This window comes from Macaca mulatta, chromosome 1 (genome assembly GCF_049350105.2).
Source record: "Macaca mulatta isolate MMU2019108-1 chromosome 1, T2T-MMU8v2.0, whole genome shotgun sequence".
Taxonomy (NCBI): domain Eukaryota; kingdom Metazoa; phylum Chordata; class Mammalia; order Primates; family Cercopithecidae; genus Macaca; species Macaca mulatta.
The window spans coordinates 196,919,416-196,942,493 of NC_133406.1; the positions used below are offsets into that span (position 1 = coordinate 196,919,416).

Consider the following 23,078-nt stretch of genomic DNA (forward strand, 5'->3'; position numbering starts at 1 on the left):
TATTTTAGCAGATAGTTCAATGACTACCTGATCGCCCTGAACTTGTGTGGTTTTGATTTTAGGCATCGTGAGTGTGGATCTGAGGAAAGTCCATGGCATTTTTGACCTCTCTTAACTTGACAGGACCCAAACTTCGAAATCTGTCTTGCTGGGGGTTGGCTTTAGGCCTTGTTAGGGCGGGTTCACAGTAGATCTTACTCTTGGGTAAGATCTTTATTCAGAAGACATGGCCTTTCTGGGGTCTCAGCTGGATGTCAGGGGTGTTAACAAAGTGTCAATGAGATCTTTCTACTGGTAGGGCTAGACCATCAATGTTCCTGGCATTGCTTTCCCCCCAACAGGACTTGACCTCTAGTATCTCTTTTGTATTCATTTTGTACCAGCTGCTCTCTATATGGTAAGCTTCAGGTGGTTTCACCCCATGTCTAAACAATAGGCCATTCCTTAGCTTCAGCCTCACAGGAATGCCCCCACGGACTTCTGAAACCCTCTTGCTGAACAATTCCCTACTCTATGATGGTCCACCCCACAGATTCCAACTGCTTCAGCTGCCCAAACTCTGACCTCCGCCTCTTCAGCTCAGGGGAAATCATCACAGCCTGTTTAGACTCCACTCACAGAACAGGGTTGGGAAATTATCCTCAGACAGAAAACTGAGCAAATATGGTGTTCACCTCGAGTTTTCCTTCTCTTAGGAACTGAAATTTTATGCTGCCTATTGTCTACAGGCTGACACAATTGCTTCATTTCTTCTGTCCAGTTTTATAGCTTCCTATAGAGAGAAGGCTAGCTGTGATACCACTTACTTCCTTACCATCGGAAGCAGAGTACCTCCCAGAAACGTGACCAGAAATGCCAGCCTCCTCTACATTTTTAAGACAGAAAACTAAGAGTTAATACAATGTTCTATGTCTACTAAACTCATTTCAACCTGTCCTCCTAGTATCAGATCTGACTTCCGCTTTTGTGCCAGAGAGTATTCTCCACAGCAATCAGATCAACAATGTGTACTTTATAATTTGAATGCACATATTATAATTTGTCTGGTTATAATCTTTTATAAATATGGGGAAGAACACAAAGAGAGTTGAAATAATTGATAAACACAGTAGCATAAATGTAATTTTAAAAAAATTTTTGAAACAGGGTCTCACTCTGTCACACAGGCTGGAGTACAGTGGCATGACCACAGCTCACTGCAGCCTTGACCTCCTGGGCTCAAACAATCCTCCCACCTCAGCCTCTCGAGTCGCCGGGACTACAGACATGTACCACCACACTAAGCTAATTTTTTTATTTTTCTGTGGAGACAGGGTCTCCCTATGTTGCCTAGGCTGGTCTTGAACTCCTGGGCTCAATCAATCCTTCCACTTCAGCCTCCAAAAGTGCTGAGATTATAGGCATGAGCCACCTCACTCAGCCCAGGAAACTAATCCTATGAAAGATCTACTTTATTAATCAGAAATTAATTTCCTTCCTCTTTCTTTCCTTCCTTCCTTCTTTCCTCCCTCCCTCCCTTTGTCTTTCTCTCTCTCTCTCCCTCCCTCCCTCTTCCTTCCTCTCTCTCTCTCTCTCTCTCTCTCTTTCTTTCTTGAGACAGGGTCTCATGCTGTTGCCCAGGCTGGAGTACAGTGGCACAATCATAGCTCACTGCAACCTCAAAATCCTGGGCCTAAGTGATCCTCCTACCTCAGCCTCCCAAGTAGCTATCCCACACACTGTGTATGTGTGCACCACCATGCTTGGATAATATCTTTTAATTTTTTTTATAGAGACAAGGCCTCGCGATGTTACCCAGGCTGTTCTCAAACTCCTGGCCTCAAGCAATCCCCCAGCCTCAAGCAATCCTCCCTCCTCAGTCTCTCAAAGTGCTGGAATTCCAGATGTGAACCACCACACCCAGCAGAAATACGTAAAATTTTAAATTAATAAAAATATGCAAGGCTTCCATGAAATGGACCATTGTGAAATGAGGGCTGTTGTAAAGAGGCAACTACCCGACTCCTACACAAGGCATCAGAGCAAAGAAAAATAAGTCTTTTTTTTGTTTGTTTTGAGACTGAGTCTTGCTCTGTGGCCCAGGCTGGAGTGCAGTGGTGCGATCTCAGCTCATTGCAACCTCTGCCTCCCGAGTTCAAGCGGTTCCCCTGCCTCAGGCTCCCAAGTAGCTGGGACTACAGGTGCGCGCCACCACGCCTGGCTAATTTTTTGTATTTTTAGTAGAGATGGGGTTTCACTGTGTTAGCCAAGATGGTCTCGATCTCCCAACCTCGTGATCTGCCCACCTCGGCCTCCCAAAGTGCTGGGATTACAGGTGTGTGCCACTGTGTCCGGCTGAGAAATAAGTCTTTTATCTTCATTTTGGAGACGAAGAAACAAGCACACCCAACTCTTTCTAACTCCAGATACTGGTGATTTGTTCATTAATTAAAATATATATTAAAAATATATGTATACATACATATTTTATCATACTACATGTATAATAATTCTACAGTAATTTTTAAAACAGGTTGATAACTATTCTCATACTTGAAGCTTTTCACACTAAGCATTTGACCCAAGTCTTGGCAACCTGACCAAGCCCTAGGTCACATGTGTCTCTAAACTACCCAAGGCAAAGCAGTTTGTAGTCCTCTACAACACACCTTGGAATTAATGAAAACATAAATTTTCTATCTGGAAGGAATTCTATGCTCCAACACAGCATTTCACACAGATTGCTCTTTTAGAGCTCAATATATAATAATAATTGTTTTGTTTTGTTCTCATATTATAGGCTAAGAGTATGAAGGCCTATGTTCATCTTATATCCAGTTTACCCAGAACAGTACATGGACCATAATAAGAACATACTGCTTATTGAATGAATAATTTAATAATAAAAAACTCTAGCCTCAGGCCAAGCGCAGTGGCTCCTGCCTGTAATCCCAGCACTTTGGGAGGCTGAGGTAAGAAGACCACTTGAGCTCAGGAGTTTGAGACCAGCCTGGGCAACATGGAGAAACCCCATTTCTACAAAAAAATTTTGAAAAATTAGTTGGGCGTGGTGGTGCACACCTGTAGTCCCAGCTACTTGGGAGGCTAAGGTGGAAGGGTGGCATAAGCCCAAGAGGTTGAAGCTGCAGTGAGCCGAGATCACACCACAAAACTCTAGCCTAGGTGACAGAGTGAGACCCTGTATCAAAAACAAAAACCAAAAACCAACTCTAGCCTCTTCCCCCCACCATGAAGAAATTCCAATAGGTTATCTGAGTAACTCATTACTATTCTAAAAATTAAGGAAAAGTAATGCTAAAGACATTTATTTTTCTAACTTGGGATTGTCCTCAACCTCTTCAGATGAAAGGCATACAAACTCTTGATTACACAGCCTCTCTGAAGCCGCAGTTCTTATATCTGTAAAATGAGGAAAATAATAACCAATAAAAACTACAAGGATCAAATGAGATTTTGAATATAAAGACCCTGCTACGTTATGGATATACAGTAGATACTCAATAAATTACTATTTCATCTTATCATCATATTATTAAAACACAGCCTAAATTTCACAACATAACAGTCTTCGGGATTGTGACGCTCCTCCAGCTTGACTCTAAGTAAAGGACTCCTCTCTGGCCGGGCACAGTGGCTCATGCCTGGAATCCAACCACTTTGGGAAGCCAAGGCGGGCAGACCACTTGAGCCCAGGAGTTTGAGACCAGCCTGGGCAACATGACTAAACACCATCTCTACAAAAGATACAAAAATTAGCCAGGAATGGTGGTGTGAGTCTGTGGTCCCAGCTACTTAGGGCGGTTGAGGTAGGAGGATCACTTAAGCCTGGCAGGTCGAGATTACAGTGAACTATGACTGCATCACTGCACTCTGGCCTGGGCAACAGAGTGAGACCTCAGCTCCAAAAAAAAAAAAAAAAAATGGAGGACCTGTCTGACTTAGTAAGCCATGCAAGGTGGGTCCTATTACTCTGTTCTCTGATATTACAGCACAGAAAACAGTATGCTATGGTCTAAACAACCTATTCAAAGTCAAACATCTAAAAGGCTTAGGAGTCAGAATAGAAAAGCTATAAATACTGGTTAGTCAGCTAACAACTAATGGAAAGGACAGCAGATAACTAGCAATAAACTTCTGAATCCTACAGCCCAAGTGAGTAGCACCTTGTCACCTTCAAACCTAATAAGCCTCTCTGTCTTCTTTTGATAACTTTCTATCTTTCCCTCCTTTTCTTTTCACACTCCCTTCCTGATACTCTCTACTATTACTTCTCTGAGCCCCTTTCCCTCTCTCTTTTTACCAAGTAGAATATTAAGTCTTGCCTTCAGTATTTATTATATTTTTCAATAAAATAATAAACATAGGTTTTAAAGACAGGAAATCAGAATTGAATTCCAGTTCCAACAATATAACCTTGGTAAATTAAAGTGTTTCAGTATGCTCAACTGGAAAATGGGGTAATAATGGCATCTTCACAAAACTGTAGTAAGAATTATATTACATGAAATTATATTTGTAAATTGTCTAGCCTAATGCCTGACACACAATGAGTCTTCCATAAAGTAAATTCCGTTCCCTACTACTCTAAGAAAATCTTATCTGATCCTTGGTTATGTCTTCTACAGGTCAGTAGCTCTTAGCAGAAAAGGAGACCGTTGTTCTTCACACACATTTCCATCTACAATATTGATACAGATGGATCCACCACTACTAATACAGACAATGAATGCCTCTAAATACAGAATTCTGCATTTCACTGATATAAACACTCCTTATCCTGGGTAGTCTCCTTGGTTTTAAAAATAAGTCAGTGCAGAGAAATTTAAGTAAACTTTTGAAACACAAGTAATTAGTGATAATTATAAGCTAAGCATTTAAAATGTACTTAAACATCCTATATAAAACAATAAATGAAGGATATAACACTATATTTTAAAAACTGGCTTGAAACTGCCTCAGTAGTTTGAGCCATGGGAGAAATAAATGAGCTACTTCACTGTAACAGTTCCCATGTTAGGGTCTTAGAACAACAGCAGGCCAATTGCCTGTTGCTTCTTCCAACTCACTGCAGCTCACTTTCACCTCATACCTAGAGACTGACTCTCTTCTCAAGTGAGTTCTATACTGGTATCTGGTAGATGTCAGTAAAAATAAAACTAATTTTAAGAGAAGACATATCACTGTAGATCAAAACAGGCCACTCTGTTCTGATTTTATATTATCTCCCACACGAGGCTCAGGTAACAGTCAGACAAAATAACCAAAAAGAAAACCACTATGGTCACTGTGTGATATTTCAAGCTACAGCCAAGAAAACAATGTTCAAAGGCTGGGTGCCGATCAACGTAAGCCCTTCAACTGCAAGCCTAGAACCAAAACACAGGCCACGTCAGGTAAACAGAAACCAAATCAGTGGGATTCAGGCTATGTGGAAAGCACTATGTAACACATGAGACAAAGTGCACAAAGAGAAGAAAAAAATTAAGAGTTACTGGGTAGGGAAAATAAGCCATTATTGTAGCCAGGTGCAAGTTCAATAGCAGCAAGGGCTACAAAGATTTAGTAGACAAAGTTTCTTTAGGGAAAACAAAACAGAGACAACATTATGTTGAAAATTCAACATAAAGATGAATGTTTTAAGGGCATATGGAAACCAACTCCAATACTAATCCCCAAGGCAATAAATGGAAAAATAAGAGTGGCAATATGCTACAGCAATTAGAAAGAACAAAAGCATTCAAGAACTAGAAGTATGAGTATAGTTTGGGTTTTTATTGAAGAATAGCACATTCTCACCAAGTTTGTAAAAGGAACGAGATGTGTCATGGCATGCAGTTTTTAAAAAACATCAAAGTTCTCAGCCTATACCAGCTAAAATGGCAGCAATGTCTAAGTCAAAGTCCCAGAAATGTTCAGTTTACTCTCATTGCCCACCTCTGAAGAATAAGAGAGCACTGCAGCCACACGAAAAACCAGTAACTGACCTGAAACAGGCTTCTCCTGGGATGAGCTAGAGTGACTATACTTACTGGAGTCCTCCTCCCACTGGAGTAAGTGTAGCTTCCACGCAGAATAATACAAAAATCCCAGTACCAGAAAGAGGCAGAGGGCTAGCAGCAGATTGCGCACAAATACCAAGAGTCCCATCTTCACATGATTTACGATTTCTTAAATGACCTAGAAAAGAAAAAGTTTCATTCTTAAAAGACAAAGCACTCATCTTATTGACATACTCTCTTAAAATAAAGTATCTATAGAGAGAATTTCCAAATGAAGAACAACTTAAGAGTTATCACTTTCATATCATGGCATCTTCCAACCTGCTCATCCCTATCTCAAGAAACAGCTTCATCATCAGCCAGCGCCTAAGCTAGAAAGCAGCAGTCATCCTTGCTTCCCCACCCCAACCACTGACATCCGGTCCCTGACTAGTTCTGGCAACTCTTGCCTCCCAGATATATTTCAAATCATATCCCCTTCCCATAATCACTACCCTAGACTGTGCTATCACAGCATTCCCACAGACACGTTTCCCTGCCTCCAAATTTACATTCTCCAAATCCATTTCCACATGGCACAAGAAGTCTTTGAATAACACAAAATCTGACAATATCCCTGCTTAAACCCCTTTGCATTCGTTCTCTACTGCTGCTGTGGCAAAGTGTCATAAACTTAGCAGTTTAGAACAACACAAAATCATCTCAGAGTTCTGAAGGCCAAAATCTGGGTATGGTGAGGCCCAGCTGGGTCCTTGCTTAGAGTCTCACAAGGCCAAAACCAAGGTGTTGGTAGGGCTGTGTTCCTTTCTGGAGGCCCTGGAGAAGAATCCACTTCTATGTTCACTCAGGCTGTTGGCTGAATTCAGTTCGTGCAGCTGTAGGGCCAAGCCCCCGTTTCCTGGCTGGTTATCCGCCGGGGTCAGCCTTCATGCCTACAGTCCTTTTCATGCTTTCCATGTGGTCCCCTTCAGGCTCTCTCACTCTTTGAATCTCTCCAAATTCCCCCTCCACCATATCTTGCTTCTCTTCCAGCTGGAGAAACTTCTTTGCTTTTTGGGGCCCATGTGATTATAGTGGGCCCACCTTAATAATCCAGGATAATCTCACTATTTGAAGGCTCATAACCTTAATTATATCTGTGAATTCTCTTGTGCCACGTCAAGTAACAAATTCATAGGTTCCAGGGATTAGGGTGTGGATATCTTTAAAGGGTCATTCTGCCTAATACAGCTTACAGCTTTCATTCAATTCTCAACTCCTCTGAATAAAGTAATTGCTCCTTAAAGCCTAGCGGCTTCTGACGGAGCCTCAACCTACTCTCCAATCCATCTCTTGCTTCTCTCAACCTCATTTGTGCCCTATGCTCTAGTCATTGTACTTTCTATTCATTGAACATTGCCTTGTTGTTTCTATCCTCAAGGTCTGTCTGGAATTCACCCACCCTGCTACTGTACCCCGCTATACACCCTTTGATGTAAAAGGATGTATAGCAGGTACACCTTAAATGTAAAATGTAACACTGGCCAAGGAGACTGCCCTGGGTCAGGCCCCCAACCAAGCCCAATCAGATATCCCAGCGACGAAATGACATAAGAGAAAAAAATGACGTATAAATATTAATAATGGTGTCACAAAACATTATAATTTACAGATAATTGTCCACCTAGGAAAGCCAAGAGAATATACTAAAAAATTATTAGAATGGGAAGTTCAATAAAGTAGGTGATTATGATAAGACTAATTTACAAAAATCAACACATTCTTAAAAACCATACCAGCAATAACCAATTAGAAAATGTAAGGTGGACTGGGTGCAGTGGCTCACGCCTATAATCCCAGAACTTTGGTAGGCTGAGGCAGGAGAACTGCTTGAGCCCTGGAGTTTGAGGCCAGCCTAGGCAACATGATGAGACCCTATCTCTACAAAAAGAAAAATTAAAAAATTAGCCAGGCCTAGTAGTGTGCACCTGTGGTCCTAGCTACTCAGGAGGCTGAGGCAGAAGGATTCCTTAAGTTCAGGAGGCTGAGGCTGCAGTGAGTTGTGAGCGTGCCACTGCACCCCAGCCTGGGTGACAGAGCAAGACCCTGTCTCAAAAAAAAAAAAAAAAAGAGAAGAAAAGAAAACGTAAAGTGAAAAAATTCCATTCATGATGGCAACAAAATCTATAAAATAACTAAAAATAAACTTAGTAAGAAATAGGCAAGACTTTCACCAAAGAACATAAAATATCTGAGTAAATAAAGAGACAAAAGAGGTTCTTTTTTCCCTGCCCTGCAACAGAGTTTCCCTCTGTTGCCCAGGCTGGAGTGCAATGGCGCCATCTCGGCTCACTGCAAACTCCGCTTCCCCAGGTTCAAGCGATTCTCCGCCTCAGCCTCTTGAGTAGCTGAGATTACAGACACGTGCCACCACACCCAGCTGTATTTTTTGTATTTTTAGTAGAGATGGGGTTTCACCATGTTGGCCAGGATGGTGTCAAACTCCTGACCTCGTGATCCACCCACCTCGGCCTCCCGAAGTGCTGGGATTACAGGCATGAGCCACCACGCCCGGAGAGTTTCTTAAGTGAGAAGATTCCATTGGAAATATATCAGTTTTCCTGAAATGTGAATTTTCTATAAATTCAGTTTCATTCCAGTCAAAATCCATGAATTTTCTGAACTTGGATCTAAAGATAATCTGAAGAGTTCATGCCCAAGAAGGGCCAAGAAATTTCTTAAAATGAAAAATAATGGGATGAGAATCTGCCTCGCCAGATATCGAACCAACTCAAGGCTATAATTACTAAGGTAGATAGGTACTGGCAGAGGAAAAAACAAGTTAGGTCAATGGAAAAGAACAGAGTCTAGAAATACATTATCTCAAACAGAAAGAGATACATAAACACACATATACGAATGAGTTTATTTTATACATATAAATGTACTCAATTTATGCTAAGCATGTACATATAAAAATGGAAGAAAGGGGCTGGGCGTGGTGGCTCACGCCTGTAATCCCAGCACTTTGGGAGGCCGAGGCGGGCAGATCACGAGGTCAGGCGATCGAGACCATCCTGACCATCCTGGCTAACATGGTGAAACCCCATCTCTACCAAAAATACAAAAAATTAGCTGGGCGTGGTGGCGGGCGCCTGTAATCCCAGGTACTCGGAAGGCTGAGGCAGGAGAATGGCTTGAACCCAGGAGTAAGAGCTTGCAGTGAGCAGAGATCACACCACTGCACTCCAGCCTGGGTAACAGAGCGAGACTCTGTCTCCAAAAAAAAAAAAAAAAATGGAAGACAGGCCTGACAGGCTATACAGGTGTTAGCATGCTTACCTGTAGGGAATAGGATGGGATGATGAGAAGCAGGTGAGACTTGGAGGACTTTTACTTTTCCCTTTGTACACTTCTGAATTAAATTTATTTGTCATAAGGCCTAGCATGGCAGCTGAAACCTATAATCCCAACACTCTAAGAGGCCGAAGCAGGAGGACTGCGTGAGCCTAGGAGTTCGAAACCAGCCTAGGCAAGATGATGAGATGAGACCTCCCCCCCCGCCCTGATCTCTACAAAAAATTTTAAGATTAGCTGGACATGGTGGCATGGACCTGTAGTCCCAGCTACTTGGGAGGCTGAGGCGGGAAGATTGCTTGAGCCCAGGAGTTCGAGGCTGCACTGAGCTACAATCATGCTACTGCACGTCAGCCTGGGCAACAAAGAGAGATACTGTCTCTTAAAAAAAAAAAAAAAAAGTATTTTTTATAAAGTCACAAGTACTGCCTCCATTAATTTTTTACTATTAAAAAAACACATTGTAGAAATGTAAATTGGTAGACTCCTTTGGGAACAATTTAGAAGTATCTATTGAAATTTATAATATTCATGTACCTTAACCTAGTCTTTCTATTCCTATGACTTTTTTCTCAAACAATACTCCAACAAATACTAAAAAGGACATATACATGAATGTTCATTAGCAACTCTGAGTATAACAGCAAGATACTAGAAACAGTTTAAATGCCCAGTAATAGGGACCCAATAATTAAATTATGGTAAGTCTCCCTGGTCACATCAATTGAGGTATTAGCAGGAAAGAGATGGCATATGCAAAGGAATAAACTGAAGGAAATTTAATGGCAGGATTTTTTATAGCTGTGTGAGCAGCATTTAAAGGAATCAACAAGGGATGGTGAAGCATCCAGGGACTAGCAACAGCAGGAAGCTATTTCTACCCTTCAACCCAAAAGGGCAAAAGAAGAGAAGGGTGTCACTGGAGCCCAGCAAGAGCTGGCTGGAGAACAGAAGCCACCCTAAAGAGCAGTGATCACAGACAACGAGCACAGCTGCTACTAGAACCATGGCAAGGGACAATGGGGATAAAACATAGTCTGACTCCTCCCAACATTGGCCCTCAGGTCTCCTGGCAGTGCCTTTTATCAGCTGATCCCAGCTGGAAGCCAGAGGCGAGGAAGCCCAGATGATGCAGGTTAACAGAGACCAGCTGCCAGTACACAGAAGAAACGAAGGTGAATAAAGGATCTGCGAGGGCAGGAGAATAACAGTGTAGAATATAATGTACCAGCTGGAAAGAATGAGCCATATCTGCACGTACTAACAGGGAAGTGTGTCTAAACATACTGCTAAGTGAAAAAAATCTAGCTGTCGAATAGTATGTATACATATGGCCCCATACTGGCAACAACAAACGAAGATGACAATAATATTTAAAAATTAAGATTAAGGGCCGGGCACCATAACTCATACCTGTAATCCCAGCAATTTGGGAGGCTGAGGCTGGTGGATCACTTGAGCCTAGGAATTCGAAACCAACCTGGGCAACACAGTAGGACCCTGTCTCTACAAAAAAAAAAAAAAAAATTTTTTTTTAATTAGTCAGGGCCGGGCGTGGTGGCTCATGCCTGTAATCCCAGCACTTTGGGAGTTCGAGGCAGATGGATCACGAGGTCAGGAGATCAAGACCATCCTGGCTAACACGGTGAAACCCTGTCTCTACTAAAAATACAAAAAAGTAGCTGGGCATGGTGGCACGCACCTGTAGTCCCAGCTACTTGGAATGCTGAGGCAGGAAAATCGCTTGAACCCAGGAGGTGGAGGTTGCAGTGAGCCGAAATTGTGCCATTGCACTCCAAGCCTGGGCGACAGAGTGAGACTCCGTCTCAATAATAAAAATAAATAAATAAACAAATAAATTAGTCAGGTATGGTAGTATGTGCCTGTAGCCCCAACTAATTGGGAGGCTAAGGTAGGAGGATTTCTTGAGCCCAGGAGGTTGAGGCTGAAGTAAGCCAAGGTTGCACCACTGTACTCCAGCCTGGGTGACGGAGTGAGATACTACCTCAAAGAAAAAAAAATTAAGACTAAGTATCAAGTACATACATAAAAGAATATGCACCAAACTACTCACAATAATTATCTCTGAAAAGTGGGTTCAGATGGAATACTTTGACAAGGTATTTATTTATCCATATATTTATTTTTAATGTTTGTACTTGTAAAAGTAAATACAAAAAGTTTTAAGTGAAATAGAAATCAGAGACTTGATAGCTAGGCATGGTGGTTCATGCCTGTAATCCTAGCACTTTGAGAGGCCAGGAATTTGAGACCAGCCTGTGTAACATAGTAAGATCCTGTCTCCAGAAAAAATTTTAAAAAATCAGCCAGGCATGGTGGCATGGGCCTGTAGTCCTAGCTCTTTGGGAGGCTGAGGTAGGAGGATCGCTTGAGCCCATAAAGTTTGAGGTTACAGTGAGCCATTATCACACCACTACACCCCAGCCTGGGCAACAGAGCAAGACTCTGTCTGAAAAAAAAAGAAAAGAAAAAGAAATCAGAAACTTGTATTTCTAACTACACAAAGAACTATATATCTTGTCCAAACTTCCCACTGAAAACAACTAAAAATTTAAGTTGTAAGTAGTCTACGCACAAAAGGCAAGTGGTTCTTAAAAAGAATTTTATTTTCTTTTAGAAAGGGGCAGAAGTGGCTGGCACCACTCCTCTTCTTCTTTCTGTGCTGAATGCAAGAGATGTGATGCTGAATTGCCACAGCCACACACTGACCACAGCCCAAGGCTCTGGCAGACACACAATAGTCAGTGAGTCAACAGATGTACCCATTCTTTCAACAAATATGACCGTGAGAAGGCTGAAGGAATCATCTGTTTTATTTCAGTCTTTTCCATTAGGGAAAACAATCTTCAAATGACAAGAGTAGAACAAATCCCAAGGAAGAAACTGATTTCCAAAAGTAGACAACATACACAAGAGCAAAAAAGAGCTTAAAAGAAGCCAAAGCCTCCAAGACAAGGAGAACAATATCCCAAGATCCCGTAAGAGATGTAATTTCAAACTCACTGCTAGGACAAAAGTCTGACACATTCTAGAAGTGAGGCTGTGGGGTAAAAACAGGCTCTTTCATACATTACTGGTCATGGAAGGGATTTGAAAATATCTAACAAAATTACACATGCTTTTTAACCCTTTAACCCAATAGTCTCACTTCTAAGAAACTATCCCAAAGATAACACTGACAAAAATACAAAAAGTCTTATGTGAATGGCCACTTACTGTAGCACTATTTGTAACATAACAGAATAAGACTCAATGTACTCCAAATGTCCTTCAACAGGGGTTGAATCAACTACAGTACATACATAAAATAGGTACCATGCATCCATAAAAGAAATGAGGTCCCTCTATCCCTTCCTTTCTAAATAATTTAATCTAAAAACCTTAGATTTAGGGAGTCACACATGCCTGGGGTGAAAGGGGAGAGAGGGGCATTAGTCCATGCAAGGGGTCTAGGGTGTGGCCACAGGTGATTTGGGATTGACCAGATAAGTAAATGTATTGAAGCTAATGGGAACAAGATTTCCCAATGATGGAGAAGAAAGTTACAAATATGGAAAGGGAAAACTGGAATTAATCTTTTGACTTGTATTGAAATTGGAGGTATTCAGTGGAAAAAATGGTTTTTAATATATAACCAGGCATCGTGGCTCCCATCTGTAATCCCAGTACTTTGGGAGGCCAAGGCATAAGGATCACTTGAGCCCGAGAGTTTGAGACCAGCCTGGGCAATATATTCTCTACAAAAAAATTGTCTACAGCTGGGCATGGTGGTGGTGGACACTTGTAATCCCAGCTACTTGGGAGGCTGAGGCAGGAGAATCGCTTGAACTGGGGAGGTAGAGGTTGCAGTGAGCCAAGATCATGGCACTGCACTCCAGCCTGGATGACAGAGTGCGACTCTACCTCAAAAAAAAAAAAAAAGAAAAAAAATTGTCTCTACAAAAAATTTAAAAATTAGCTGGGCATGATGGCACGTGCCTGTAGTCCTAGTTACTCAGGAGTCTGAGGTGGAAAGAGCGCTTGAGCCTAGGAAGTGAAGGCTGCAGTGAGCTGAGATCACGCAACTGCACTCCAGCCTGGGCAATAAAGAGAGACTCTGTCTCAAAAATAATAATAATACAGAAATATATATATATGTGTGTATGTATATATACATGTACATATGTGTGTATACATATGTGTATATATATGTGTGTTTATATATACAAAGATATAAAAATATAGTGTGGATAGTGTGTGTACATTTGTGTGTATACACACATATAATTTTTTTTTGAAACAGAGTTTCTGTCGTTCAGACCAGAGTGCAGTGGCGTGATCATACCTCACTGCAGCCTCGACCTCCTGGGCTCAAGTGACCCTCCCATCTCAGCTTCCCAAGTAGGTAGGACCATAGGCACATGTCACCACACCCAGCTACTAAAATTTTTTTAACTTTTTGTAGAGACAGGGTCTTGCTATGTGGCCCAGGCTGGTCTCAAACTCCTAGACTCAAATGATTCTCCTGCCTTGGCCTCCCAAAGTGCTAGGATTACAGGCGTGAGCCACTGTGCCCAACACCCCTACATATATTCTTTAGCTCTGCCCACAGAAAGAGCCTGGCAGTGGTCATATCCCAACAGCATGAAGCATATCTAGTACCTAGATTTTGGTGGTGTTTTGTTTTTGTTTTTGTTTGCCAAGACGGAGTTTTGCTCTTATTGCCCAGGCTGGAGTGCAATGGTGTGATTTCAGCTCACCACAACCTCCGTAGATCTTGGTTTTGAAACACTATTCTCCACTAACAAGAAGCAGGGTGCAGCCATAAAAAAGAATGAATTCAGGTCTTTGCAGCAACATAGATGCTGCTGGAGGCCATCATCCTAAGCAAATTAACACAGGAACAGAAAACCAAATACCACATGTTCTTACTTGTAAGTGGCAGCTAAACACTGGGTACTTACGGACACACAGATGGCAATAACAGATACTGAAGACTACTAGACGGGGATGAGGGGTAAAGGTGCAAGGGTTGAAAAATGAACTGTTGATTACTATGCTCAGTACATGAGTGACAGGATCAATCATACTCCAAACCTCAGCATCACACAATACCCATGTAACAAACCTGAACACGTACTCACTGAATTGAAAATAAAAGTTGAAATTATTTTTTTAAAAAAAGGTTTAGGACACAGATAGAAAAATGCACTTAATATTCAAGAGAAGTCATAGGTCTTTGGGGAGAAAAAAAAAAAAAAACATTTGAGACACCTAAAACCCAGAACAATGTGAAGTTTGGGGAAGGGATGAGGCTAAAGACAGCATAAACGATTTTTCTTTTTTTTTTTTTTTTTGAGACGGAGTCTCGCTCTGTCGCCCAGGCTGGAGTGCAGTGGCGCTATCTCGGCTCACTGCAAGCTCCGCCTCCCGGGTTCACGCCATTCTCTGGCCTCAGCCTCCTGAGTAGCTGGGACTACAGGCGCCCGCCACCATGCCCGGCTAATTTTTTGTATTTTTAGTAGAGACGGGGTTTCACCGTGTTAGCCAGGATGGTCTCGATCTCCTGACCTCGTGATCCGCCCGCCTCGGCCTCCCAAAGTGCTGGGATTACAGTTGTGAGCCACCGCGCCCGGCCCATAAACGATTTTTCAAAGTTATATCCAAAGCAAGAAGAAAAGATAAGGAGTAAGTTTAGTTTCATCTCTGATACAGCATTTCTTGTTAAAACTGATGACTTTCTCTGCAGGCACCTGCCTTCTGAATGCCGGTCCCACTCAGCCATCCACTTCCACTTTTGCCAAGTTAATTTCTACTGATTTTTCAGATCAGTTAATTACTGGTATGCTGCCCCTCCCCAGTCAAGGATCTTTTATTACGCTATCATAGAATCACATTTCTTTCCTTAGTGCACTTCTCTCACTTGAGAAATGCCCCCATTAATGTTATTACTTGATTAATATCGACCTCCCTTTTCTCCTTCCAGGTCTGAAATTGTATCTGGTTTTGCTCATCATCTTATAGCATATAGCAGGAGTTCAATAAACAATTGTTAAAAAAAAAAAAAAAAAAAAAGGAAGCAGGTCTTCTTGGAAGAATGGCTGACTCCGAGGCTGGGGCAGAGAAGGCGTGAGGTAAGTCTGGGCCACCTGTGCCTGAAAGTGGGAAAACAGAGTGAGAATAGGTCAAAAGGAAAAAGGAACCAGCCTAGGAGCTCCTACTGGTAAGATCTGGAGCAATTCAGCATCAAGATAAAGACTAATAATAACAGATTATAATCCATTAAATAAGAATCTAATAAACGAAGAGGGGAGAAAGCTCTCAGAGTGAAATGACAGCTGATGAAAGTAGAAGGAATAATGTAATTAAAAAATCACCATTTAGGAACCATTATAGTAATAATTCACATAAAAAACATAAATGGATGCTAAAAGTAATGCCTACAAGTTTTACAAGAAATGGGATACAGGGCCGGACACAGTGGCTCAGGCTTGTAATCCCGGCACTTTGGGAGGCTGAGGTGGGTGGATCACTTGAGGTCTGGAGTTTGAGACCAGCCTGACCAACATGGGGAAACCCTGTCTCTACTAAAAATACAAAAATTAGCCAGGCATGGTGGCATGTACCTGTAATCTCAGCTACTTGGGTGTCTGAGGCAGGAGAACTGCTTGAACTCAGGAGGCGGAGGATGCAGTGAGCCAAGATCTTGCCACTGCACTCCAGCCTAGACAAAAGAACAAGACTCTGTCTCAAGAAAAGAAAAAGAAATGGGATATAGGCCAGGCACAGTAGCCCATGCCTGTAATACTAGCACTTTGAGAGGCCAAGGTAGGAGGATCACATGAGGCCACGAGTTGCCCAGCCTGGGCAACACAGGACAATTCCATCTCTACAAAAAATGTTAAGATTAGCTGGGTGTAGTGGCATGTGCCTGTAGTCCCAGCTATTTGGGAGGCTGAGGAGGGAGGATTGCTTGAGCCCAAGAGTTAGAGGCTGCAATGAGCTAAAATCATGCCACTGCACTCCAGCCTGAGTGACACAGCAAGACCCTGTCTCTCATAAATAAATAAATAAGAAATAAGATATAAAATAGTTTTAAACTATTTCCTCACTATTTACTATTAAGAGAGGGGAACAGAGTAACTTTGCAATTGAGAAATCTGATATCACAATAAGCTAGCTGAAGAGGATATATGGGAGTTCTTTGTAATATTTCTACAACTCTTTTGTAAAGGAGAAATTATTTCAAAATGAAAAGTTAAAAAGGGAAAATAATTTTAAACTAAATGTTCAAATAAACATCTAAATGAGAGTTTATGCAGCCACTTAAAATGGTTGTATAAACTAAAAAAAAAAATTAATGATATAGAGAAATGCTTTTGGTATAGTACTGAATGAGAAAAATAAAATATGAAGCCGGTGCGATGGCTCACGCCTGTAATCCCAGCACTTTGGGAAGCCAAGGCAGGCACATCACTTGACCCTAGGAGTTCCAGACTAGCCTGGGCAACATGGCAAAACCCTGTCTCTACAAAAAATACAAAAATTAGCTAGGCATGGTGGTGTGTGCCTGTAGTCCCAGCAACTCAGGAGGCTGAGGTGGGAGGATCACTTAAGATTGGGAAGTGGAGGCTGCAGTGAACCAAGACCATGCCACTACACTCCAGCCTGGGTGACAGAGTGAGACCCTGTCTCAAAAAAATTAATTAATTAATTAAATTAAAAAGAGTATCAGGCACTCAACCATGAGAGAAAAAGATAAATAAAAAATAAAAATGCTAGAAGTAGATTAAGACAGAGAATTCTGGCTGTGGGACTGCATTTGGCCTCCCTGCATGGTCAGAAAAAAGCATGCAGGCCAGGCTCAGTGGCTCATGCCTGTAATCCCAGCACTTTGAGAGGCCGAGGTGGGTGGATCACCTGAGGTCAGGAGTTCAAGACCAGTCTGACCAACATGGTAAATCCCTGTCTCCACTAAAAATACAAAATTAGCTGGGCATGGTGGCGCATGCCTATAATCCCAGCTACTTGGGAGGCTGAGGCAGGAGAATAGCTTGAACCTGGCAGGTGGAGGTTGTAGTGAACCAAGTTTGCGCCACTGCACTGCAGCCTGAGCAACAAGAGTGAAACTCCATCTCAAAAAAAAAAAAAAAAAAGCATGCAGGTAAAGAGTTGCAGATGCTCCCTCTAGAAGGCAGATGGAGCACAGCGATCTGGATTCATCCTCTCCACATACGCGCATCTTATCCCAGAGACGGAAGTGGCTCTCTTCCATCCAAAGCTAACAGGACAAACACCATGAGCTAGGGATTACACAAGGCAGTGAGGACACTGAAACACAGAAACGCAAGCCCCACCTTACAGGACTTCTATCTTCTCATTCATTCTTCAACTCTGTGATCTAATCTGGCTTCTAATCCCACCTGTCACTGTGGGTCAGTTTACCACTGACCTCTTAAGTGCCAAATCCACTGGACACTTTACAGTCCTCCAGCAATTTGACCTTTATACAGCCCCTGAAACTGTGAGAGGTGGTAAGAGTCTTTCCCTGCCTTCTTTGCCACTCAACTTTCAGGACTGTGTTCAAGTGTTAGCTCCTTCAGGAAGCTTTCCTTAATCACAGCCCTACACTATGACTGTGCTCCATAACATCCCATGCTCACCTCTATCATAGCATTTAGAAAACATCTTGCCTGTTTTTCTGTCTTTGCAGATAATGAGTATACAATCTGAAACAAGAACCTATAACTTAGGTCTGTTAAATCACTAGCATTTATCAGCATAGTGCCTCAAATATAGTAACACGCAGGAAGAGTTTGTTTAAAAATAAAATAGCCTGTAATCCCAGCACTTTGGGAGGCTGAGGAAGGCAGATGGCGTGAACTCAGGAGTTTGAGACCAGCCTGGGCAACATGGCGAAACCCCATCTCTACAAAAAAAAAAAAAAAAGAAAAAGAAAATAACCAGGTGTAGTGGTGAGGGCCTGTAGTCTCAGCTACTCATGGGGCTGAAGCAGAAGGATCACTTGAGCCTGGGAGGCAGACATTGCAGTGAGCTGAAATTGCGCCACTGCAATCCAGACTGGGAAACAGAGTGAGACCCTATCTCAAAAAGTAAATAAATAAAATATATTTCCAATAATATTCCCCAACTCTAGACACAATATAATTTGTACATATTCCAAAAAGTAATACATTCTAAAGGTATAATTTGAATGCATATATATATATATGCATACATATATATACATACACACAACAATTTTAAATATAGAGAGCAGCTCAGGGTGCTACCTTAGGCTTTCTTACATTCTCATTCTGCAGATATCCCCAAAGCAATGCCACTCTCTTCTGTGACTTCATTTACCAGCATTATGCTGACTCTTAGTCCATTTGCTTTGCTATAAAGAAATACCTGAGGCTGGGCACAGTGGCTCATGCCTGTAATTCCAGCACTTTGGGAGGCTGAGGCAGGCAGATCACCTGAGGTCAGGAGTTCAAGACCAGCCTGGCCAACATGGCGAAACCCCATCTACTCAAAATACAAAAATTAGCCAGGCATGGTGATGTGTGCCTGTAAACCCAAATACTCGGGAAGCTGAGGCAGGAGAATCACTTGAACCCAGGAGGCAGAAGTTGCAGTGAGCTGAGATCATGCCACTGCACTCCAGCCTGGGCAACAGAGTGAGACTCTGTCTAAAAAAAAAAGGAAAGGCCGGGTGCGGTGGCTCAAGCCTGTAATCCCAGCACTTTGGGAGGCCGAGACAGGTGGATCACGAGGTCAGGAGATCGAGACCATCCTGGCTAACACGGTGAAACCCCGTCTCTACTAAGAAATACAAAAAACTAGCCGGGCGAGGTGGCGGGCGCCTGTAGTCCCAGCTACTCGGGAGGCTGAGGCCGGAGAATGGCGTGAACCCGGGAGGCGGAGCTTGCAGTGAGCTGAGATCCGGCCACTGCACTCCAGCCTGGGCTACAGAGCGAGACTCTGTCTCAAAAAAAAAAAAAAAAAAAAGGAAAAAGAAATACTTGAGACTGGTATATAAAAAAAGAAAAAAGAAATACCTGAGATTGGGTAATTATTCTAAAGAAAAGAGTTTATTTGGCTCACAGCTCTATAGGCTGTATAAGAAGCAAGGCACCAGCATCTACTTCTGATGAGAGCTTCAGGGTGCTTTCATGCATGGCAGAAGGGGAAGGGGAGCAGACATCATATGCCAGGAGAGGAGAGGTCAGGCACGGTGGCTCACGCCTGTAATCCCAGCACTTTGGGAGGCGGAGGCGGGTGGATCACCTGAGGTCAGGAGTTTGAGACCAGACCGGCCAACATGGTGAAACCCCGTCTCTACTAAAAATACAAAACTTAGCCGGGTGTGGTGGTGCGTGCCTATAATTCCAGCTACTCAGGAGGCTGAGGCAGGAGAATCGCTTGAATCTGGGAGGCAGAGGTTACAGTGAGCCCAGATCACGCCACTGCTCTCCAGCCTGGGCTATAGAACGAGACTCTCTCTCAAAGAAAAGGAGGGAAGAGAGAGAGGGAAGGGTTGCCACCCTCTTTTAAATAACCAGCTCTGAGGGAGAAGTCACTCATTATGCAGGGACTGTACCAAGCAGTTCATGAGGGATCTGCCCCCATGACCCAAAGACCTCCTACTAGGCTCTACCTCCAACACTGGGGATCAAATTTCAACATTAAATTTGGAGAGAACAAATATCCAAACTATGTCACTATCCCAAAAGTTACATATTCAGTCCAGATACCCTTCTGAGTTCCAAGTCCAAGTATGTTAACTTCTTGCTATACCTCATCATCTAGATGTTTCACCCTGAGGAACTTCCTCTTCCTCTGGCATTTACTGTCTCAATCAAAGTCAACCCTTTCACAGATGCTTCTACAAGAAACCTGGAAATTAGCCTTGACACTAGACTCCTCCTCACTCTCATCCTGCACATATAATCAATCAAGTCCTACAAATTTTATCTCCTAAATACTTGCTGAAGCTACACATCCCTCCCTCTTCACTGCCACCATCCTAATTCGAGTCACCATAACCTTTTGTATGGACTACTACAATAGCCTAGTAATCCTCCTACTTGCCCCTGCCCAATTAGTTCTCCACACAGCAGCCAATGTGACAGGATTATTTCACTCCCAGGCTTAAACTTCATAAATTTCCCATTATGTTTAGGGTAAAGTCCCAGACTCCTTAAACAAAGCCTAGATATCTGGCCCCTTCCCACCTCTCCTCCACATCTCTTGCCACCTCATCTCTTTATGAGCCTGCAACATGGAGCTTCTCTTGGTGTTTTCAACTTATCATGCCCTCCCAATGTCAGGCTGAAGCCCTTCCGACCCACCGCTTTATTCACCTCCCAATGTCAGGCTGAAGCCTTTCCGACCCACCGCTTTATTCACCTCCCAATGTCAGGCTGAAGCCCTTCCGACCCACCGCTTTATTCACCTCCCAATGTCAGGCTGAAGCCCTCCTGATCCCACCACTTCATCTAGCCAACCCTTACTTACCTTTTAAGTCTCAGCTAAAACCATAATTCTGTAGGGAAGCATGATCTGTCTCCAGGCTTCAGGTTAGGTCTCCCTGTCATATATTCCTACCACACCTATATATCCCTATCCCATTACACTGTGCACATATAATTTTATAAGTATTTACAATAATTTGGTATTTATATTCTGGCTGATCCAGGCAGGGAACATGTCTATTTTGTTCACCATTTTATCCCTAGTAGGTGCTCAAAAACTGTCTGTTGACTAACTGATTATTCAATCAGTTACAGTATGCTTGAAAAGAAATACATAAGGGGGCCGGGCATGTGGCTCATGCCTGTAAGCCCAACACTTTGGTAGGCCAAGGCAGGCAGATCACCTTAGGTCAGGAGTTCAAGACCAGCCTGACCAACATAGTGAAACCCTGTTTCTACTAAAAATACAAAATTGGTCAGGCACGGTGGCACATGCCTGTAATCTCAGCTACTCGGGAGGCTGAGGCAGGAGAATCGCTTGAACTCAAGAGGCGAAGGTGGCAGTGAGCCGAGGTCACACCATTGCACTCCAGCCTGGACAAGAGCAAAACTCCATCTCAAAAGAAAAGAAGGCCGGGCGCGGTGGCTCACGCCTGTAATCCCAGCACTTTGGGAGGCCGAGACGGGCGGATCACGAGGTCAGGAGATCGAGACCATCCTGGCTAACACGGTGAAACCCCGTCTCTACTAAAAAATACAAAAAACTAGCCGGGCGAGGTGGCGGGCGCCTGTAGTCCCAGCTACTCGGGAGGCTGAGGCAGGAGAATGGCGGGAACCCGGGGGGCGGAGCTTGCAGTGAGCTGAGATCCGGCCACTGCACTCCAGCCTGGGCGACAGAGCGAGACTCCGTCTCAAAAAAAAAAAAAAAAAAAGAAAAGAAAAGAAAAAAAGAGCCAGGCACAGTGGCTCATGCCTGTAATCTCAGCACTTGGGGAGGCTGAGGCAGGCGGATCACCTGAGGTTGCGAGTTCGAGACCAGCCTGACCAACACAGAGAAACCCTGTCTCTACTAAAAACACAAAATTAGCTGGGTGTGGCGGTGCATGCCTGTAATCCCAGCTACTAGGGAGGCTGAGGCAGGAGAACTGCTTGAACCCAGGAGACAGAGGTTGTAGTGAGCTGAGATTCAGCCATCGCACTCCAGTCTGGGCAACAAGAGCACGAAACTCTGGCTCAAAAAAAAAAAAGAAATACACAAGGTATAGAAAACTAGATTATCTTAATTAGCCATAAAAGGAACACTGTAGGCCGGGCACGGTGGCTCACGCCTGTAATCCCAGCACTTTGGGAGGCTGAGGTGGGCAGATCACGAGGTCAGGACATAGAGACCATCCTGGCTAACATGGTGAAACCCCATCTCTACTAAAAAATACAAAAAATTAGCTGGGCGTGGTGGCAGGCACCTGCAGTCCCAGCTACTCGGGAGGCTGAGGCAGGAGAATGGTGTGAACCTGAGAGGCGGAACTTGCAGTGAGCCAAGATCACATCACTGCACTCCAGCCTGGACGACAGAGCGAGACTCCATCTCAAAAAAAAACAACAACAACAACAAAAAAGGAAAATTGTATAAAAATCTGAACCACCAAAACAAACTACACCAAACTTGCTGTTCCTAAAACATCCCACAGTATGATTATTTTCTGAACTATACATACAATAATTTTTAGGTTAGTCTAAAATGTCAGAATTCTGATGATCTTCAAATATCAGCCATAATGGATATGAACTCAATTATTACAAAATCATGCAGAGCAAAAAACCACAGAGTATTTCCAGCGCATGTCTCCTGTAAACATTTTTTTGCCAAGATAATTAGAAATTATTACATAGTATTTATTACCCAGCTTTCCAAACCATTTACTGAAAAAGCTTATGAATTTTTTAGAAATGTTTTTGCTGAATGCACCCCTGCTATTTAGACAATATGCATGACCAAGGAGATTTAAGTAGTTAATTAACAAGCAATCTATGAAATCATTATATTCAGAAGCATTGTGCACTTCCTAATTACAAGTCACTGTTAGGGACAAAATAATTAATATTGATAATATTCATACAGCATTTACTGTGGATCAGCCACAGTTCTAAGTTTTCTAGGAATTAACTAACCGAAGGTTCTTAATAACTCTGGAACTTATTCCCATTTTACAGAGAAGAAACTGAGGCACAAAGAGCTAAAGATTTTGTCCAAAATCACAGTGCT

At 42.8% G+C, this 23,078-nt stretch overlaps 2 protein-coding genes across 37 annotated transcripts in view; one reads left to right on the forward strand and one right to left on the reverse strand.

The window, feature by feature from the left end:
• Positions 1 to 23,078, reverse strand: part of ST3GAL3 (ST3 beta-galactoside alpha-2,3-sialyltransferase 3) — a 232,697-nt gene that overhangs the window by 194,260 nt on the left and 15,359 nt on the right. For 21 of the 36 annotated variants that reach the window (XR_013403186.1, XR_013403184.1, XR_013403192.1 and 18 more), the window contains exon 2: positions 6,030 to 6,177. Coding sequence is in view for 29 of the 36 variants with exons in the window: in XM_077960538.1 (XP_077816664.1) it covers positions 6,030 to 6,147 (118 nt within the window). In the remaining 7 variants the exon portion in view is untranslated. Of the gene's footprint in view, positions 1 to 5,984; positions 6,178 to 10,748; positions 10,842 to 23,078 lie in introns of all 36 variants that reach the window. The other 15 variants (XR_013403181.1, XM_077960476.1, XM_077960540.1 and 12 more) reach the window with 2 other exon arrangements.
• The window catches only part of MED8 (mediator complex subunit 8), a 417,118-nt gene that overhangs the window by 41,984 nt on the left and 352,056 nt on the right, over positions 1 to 23,078 (forward strand). The window lies entirely within an intron of this gene.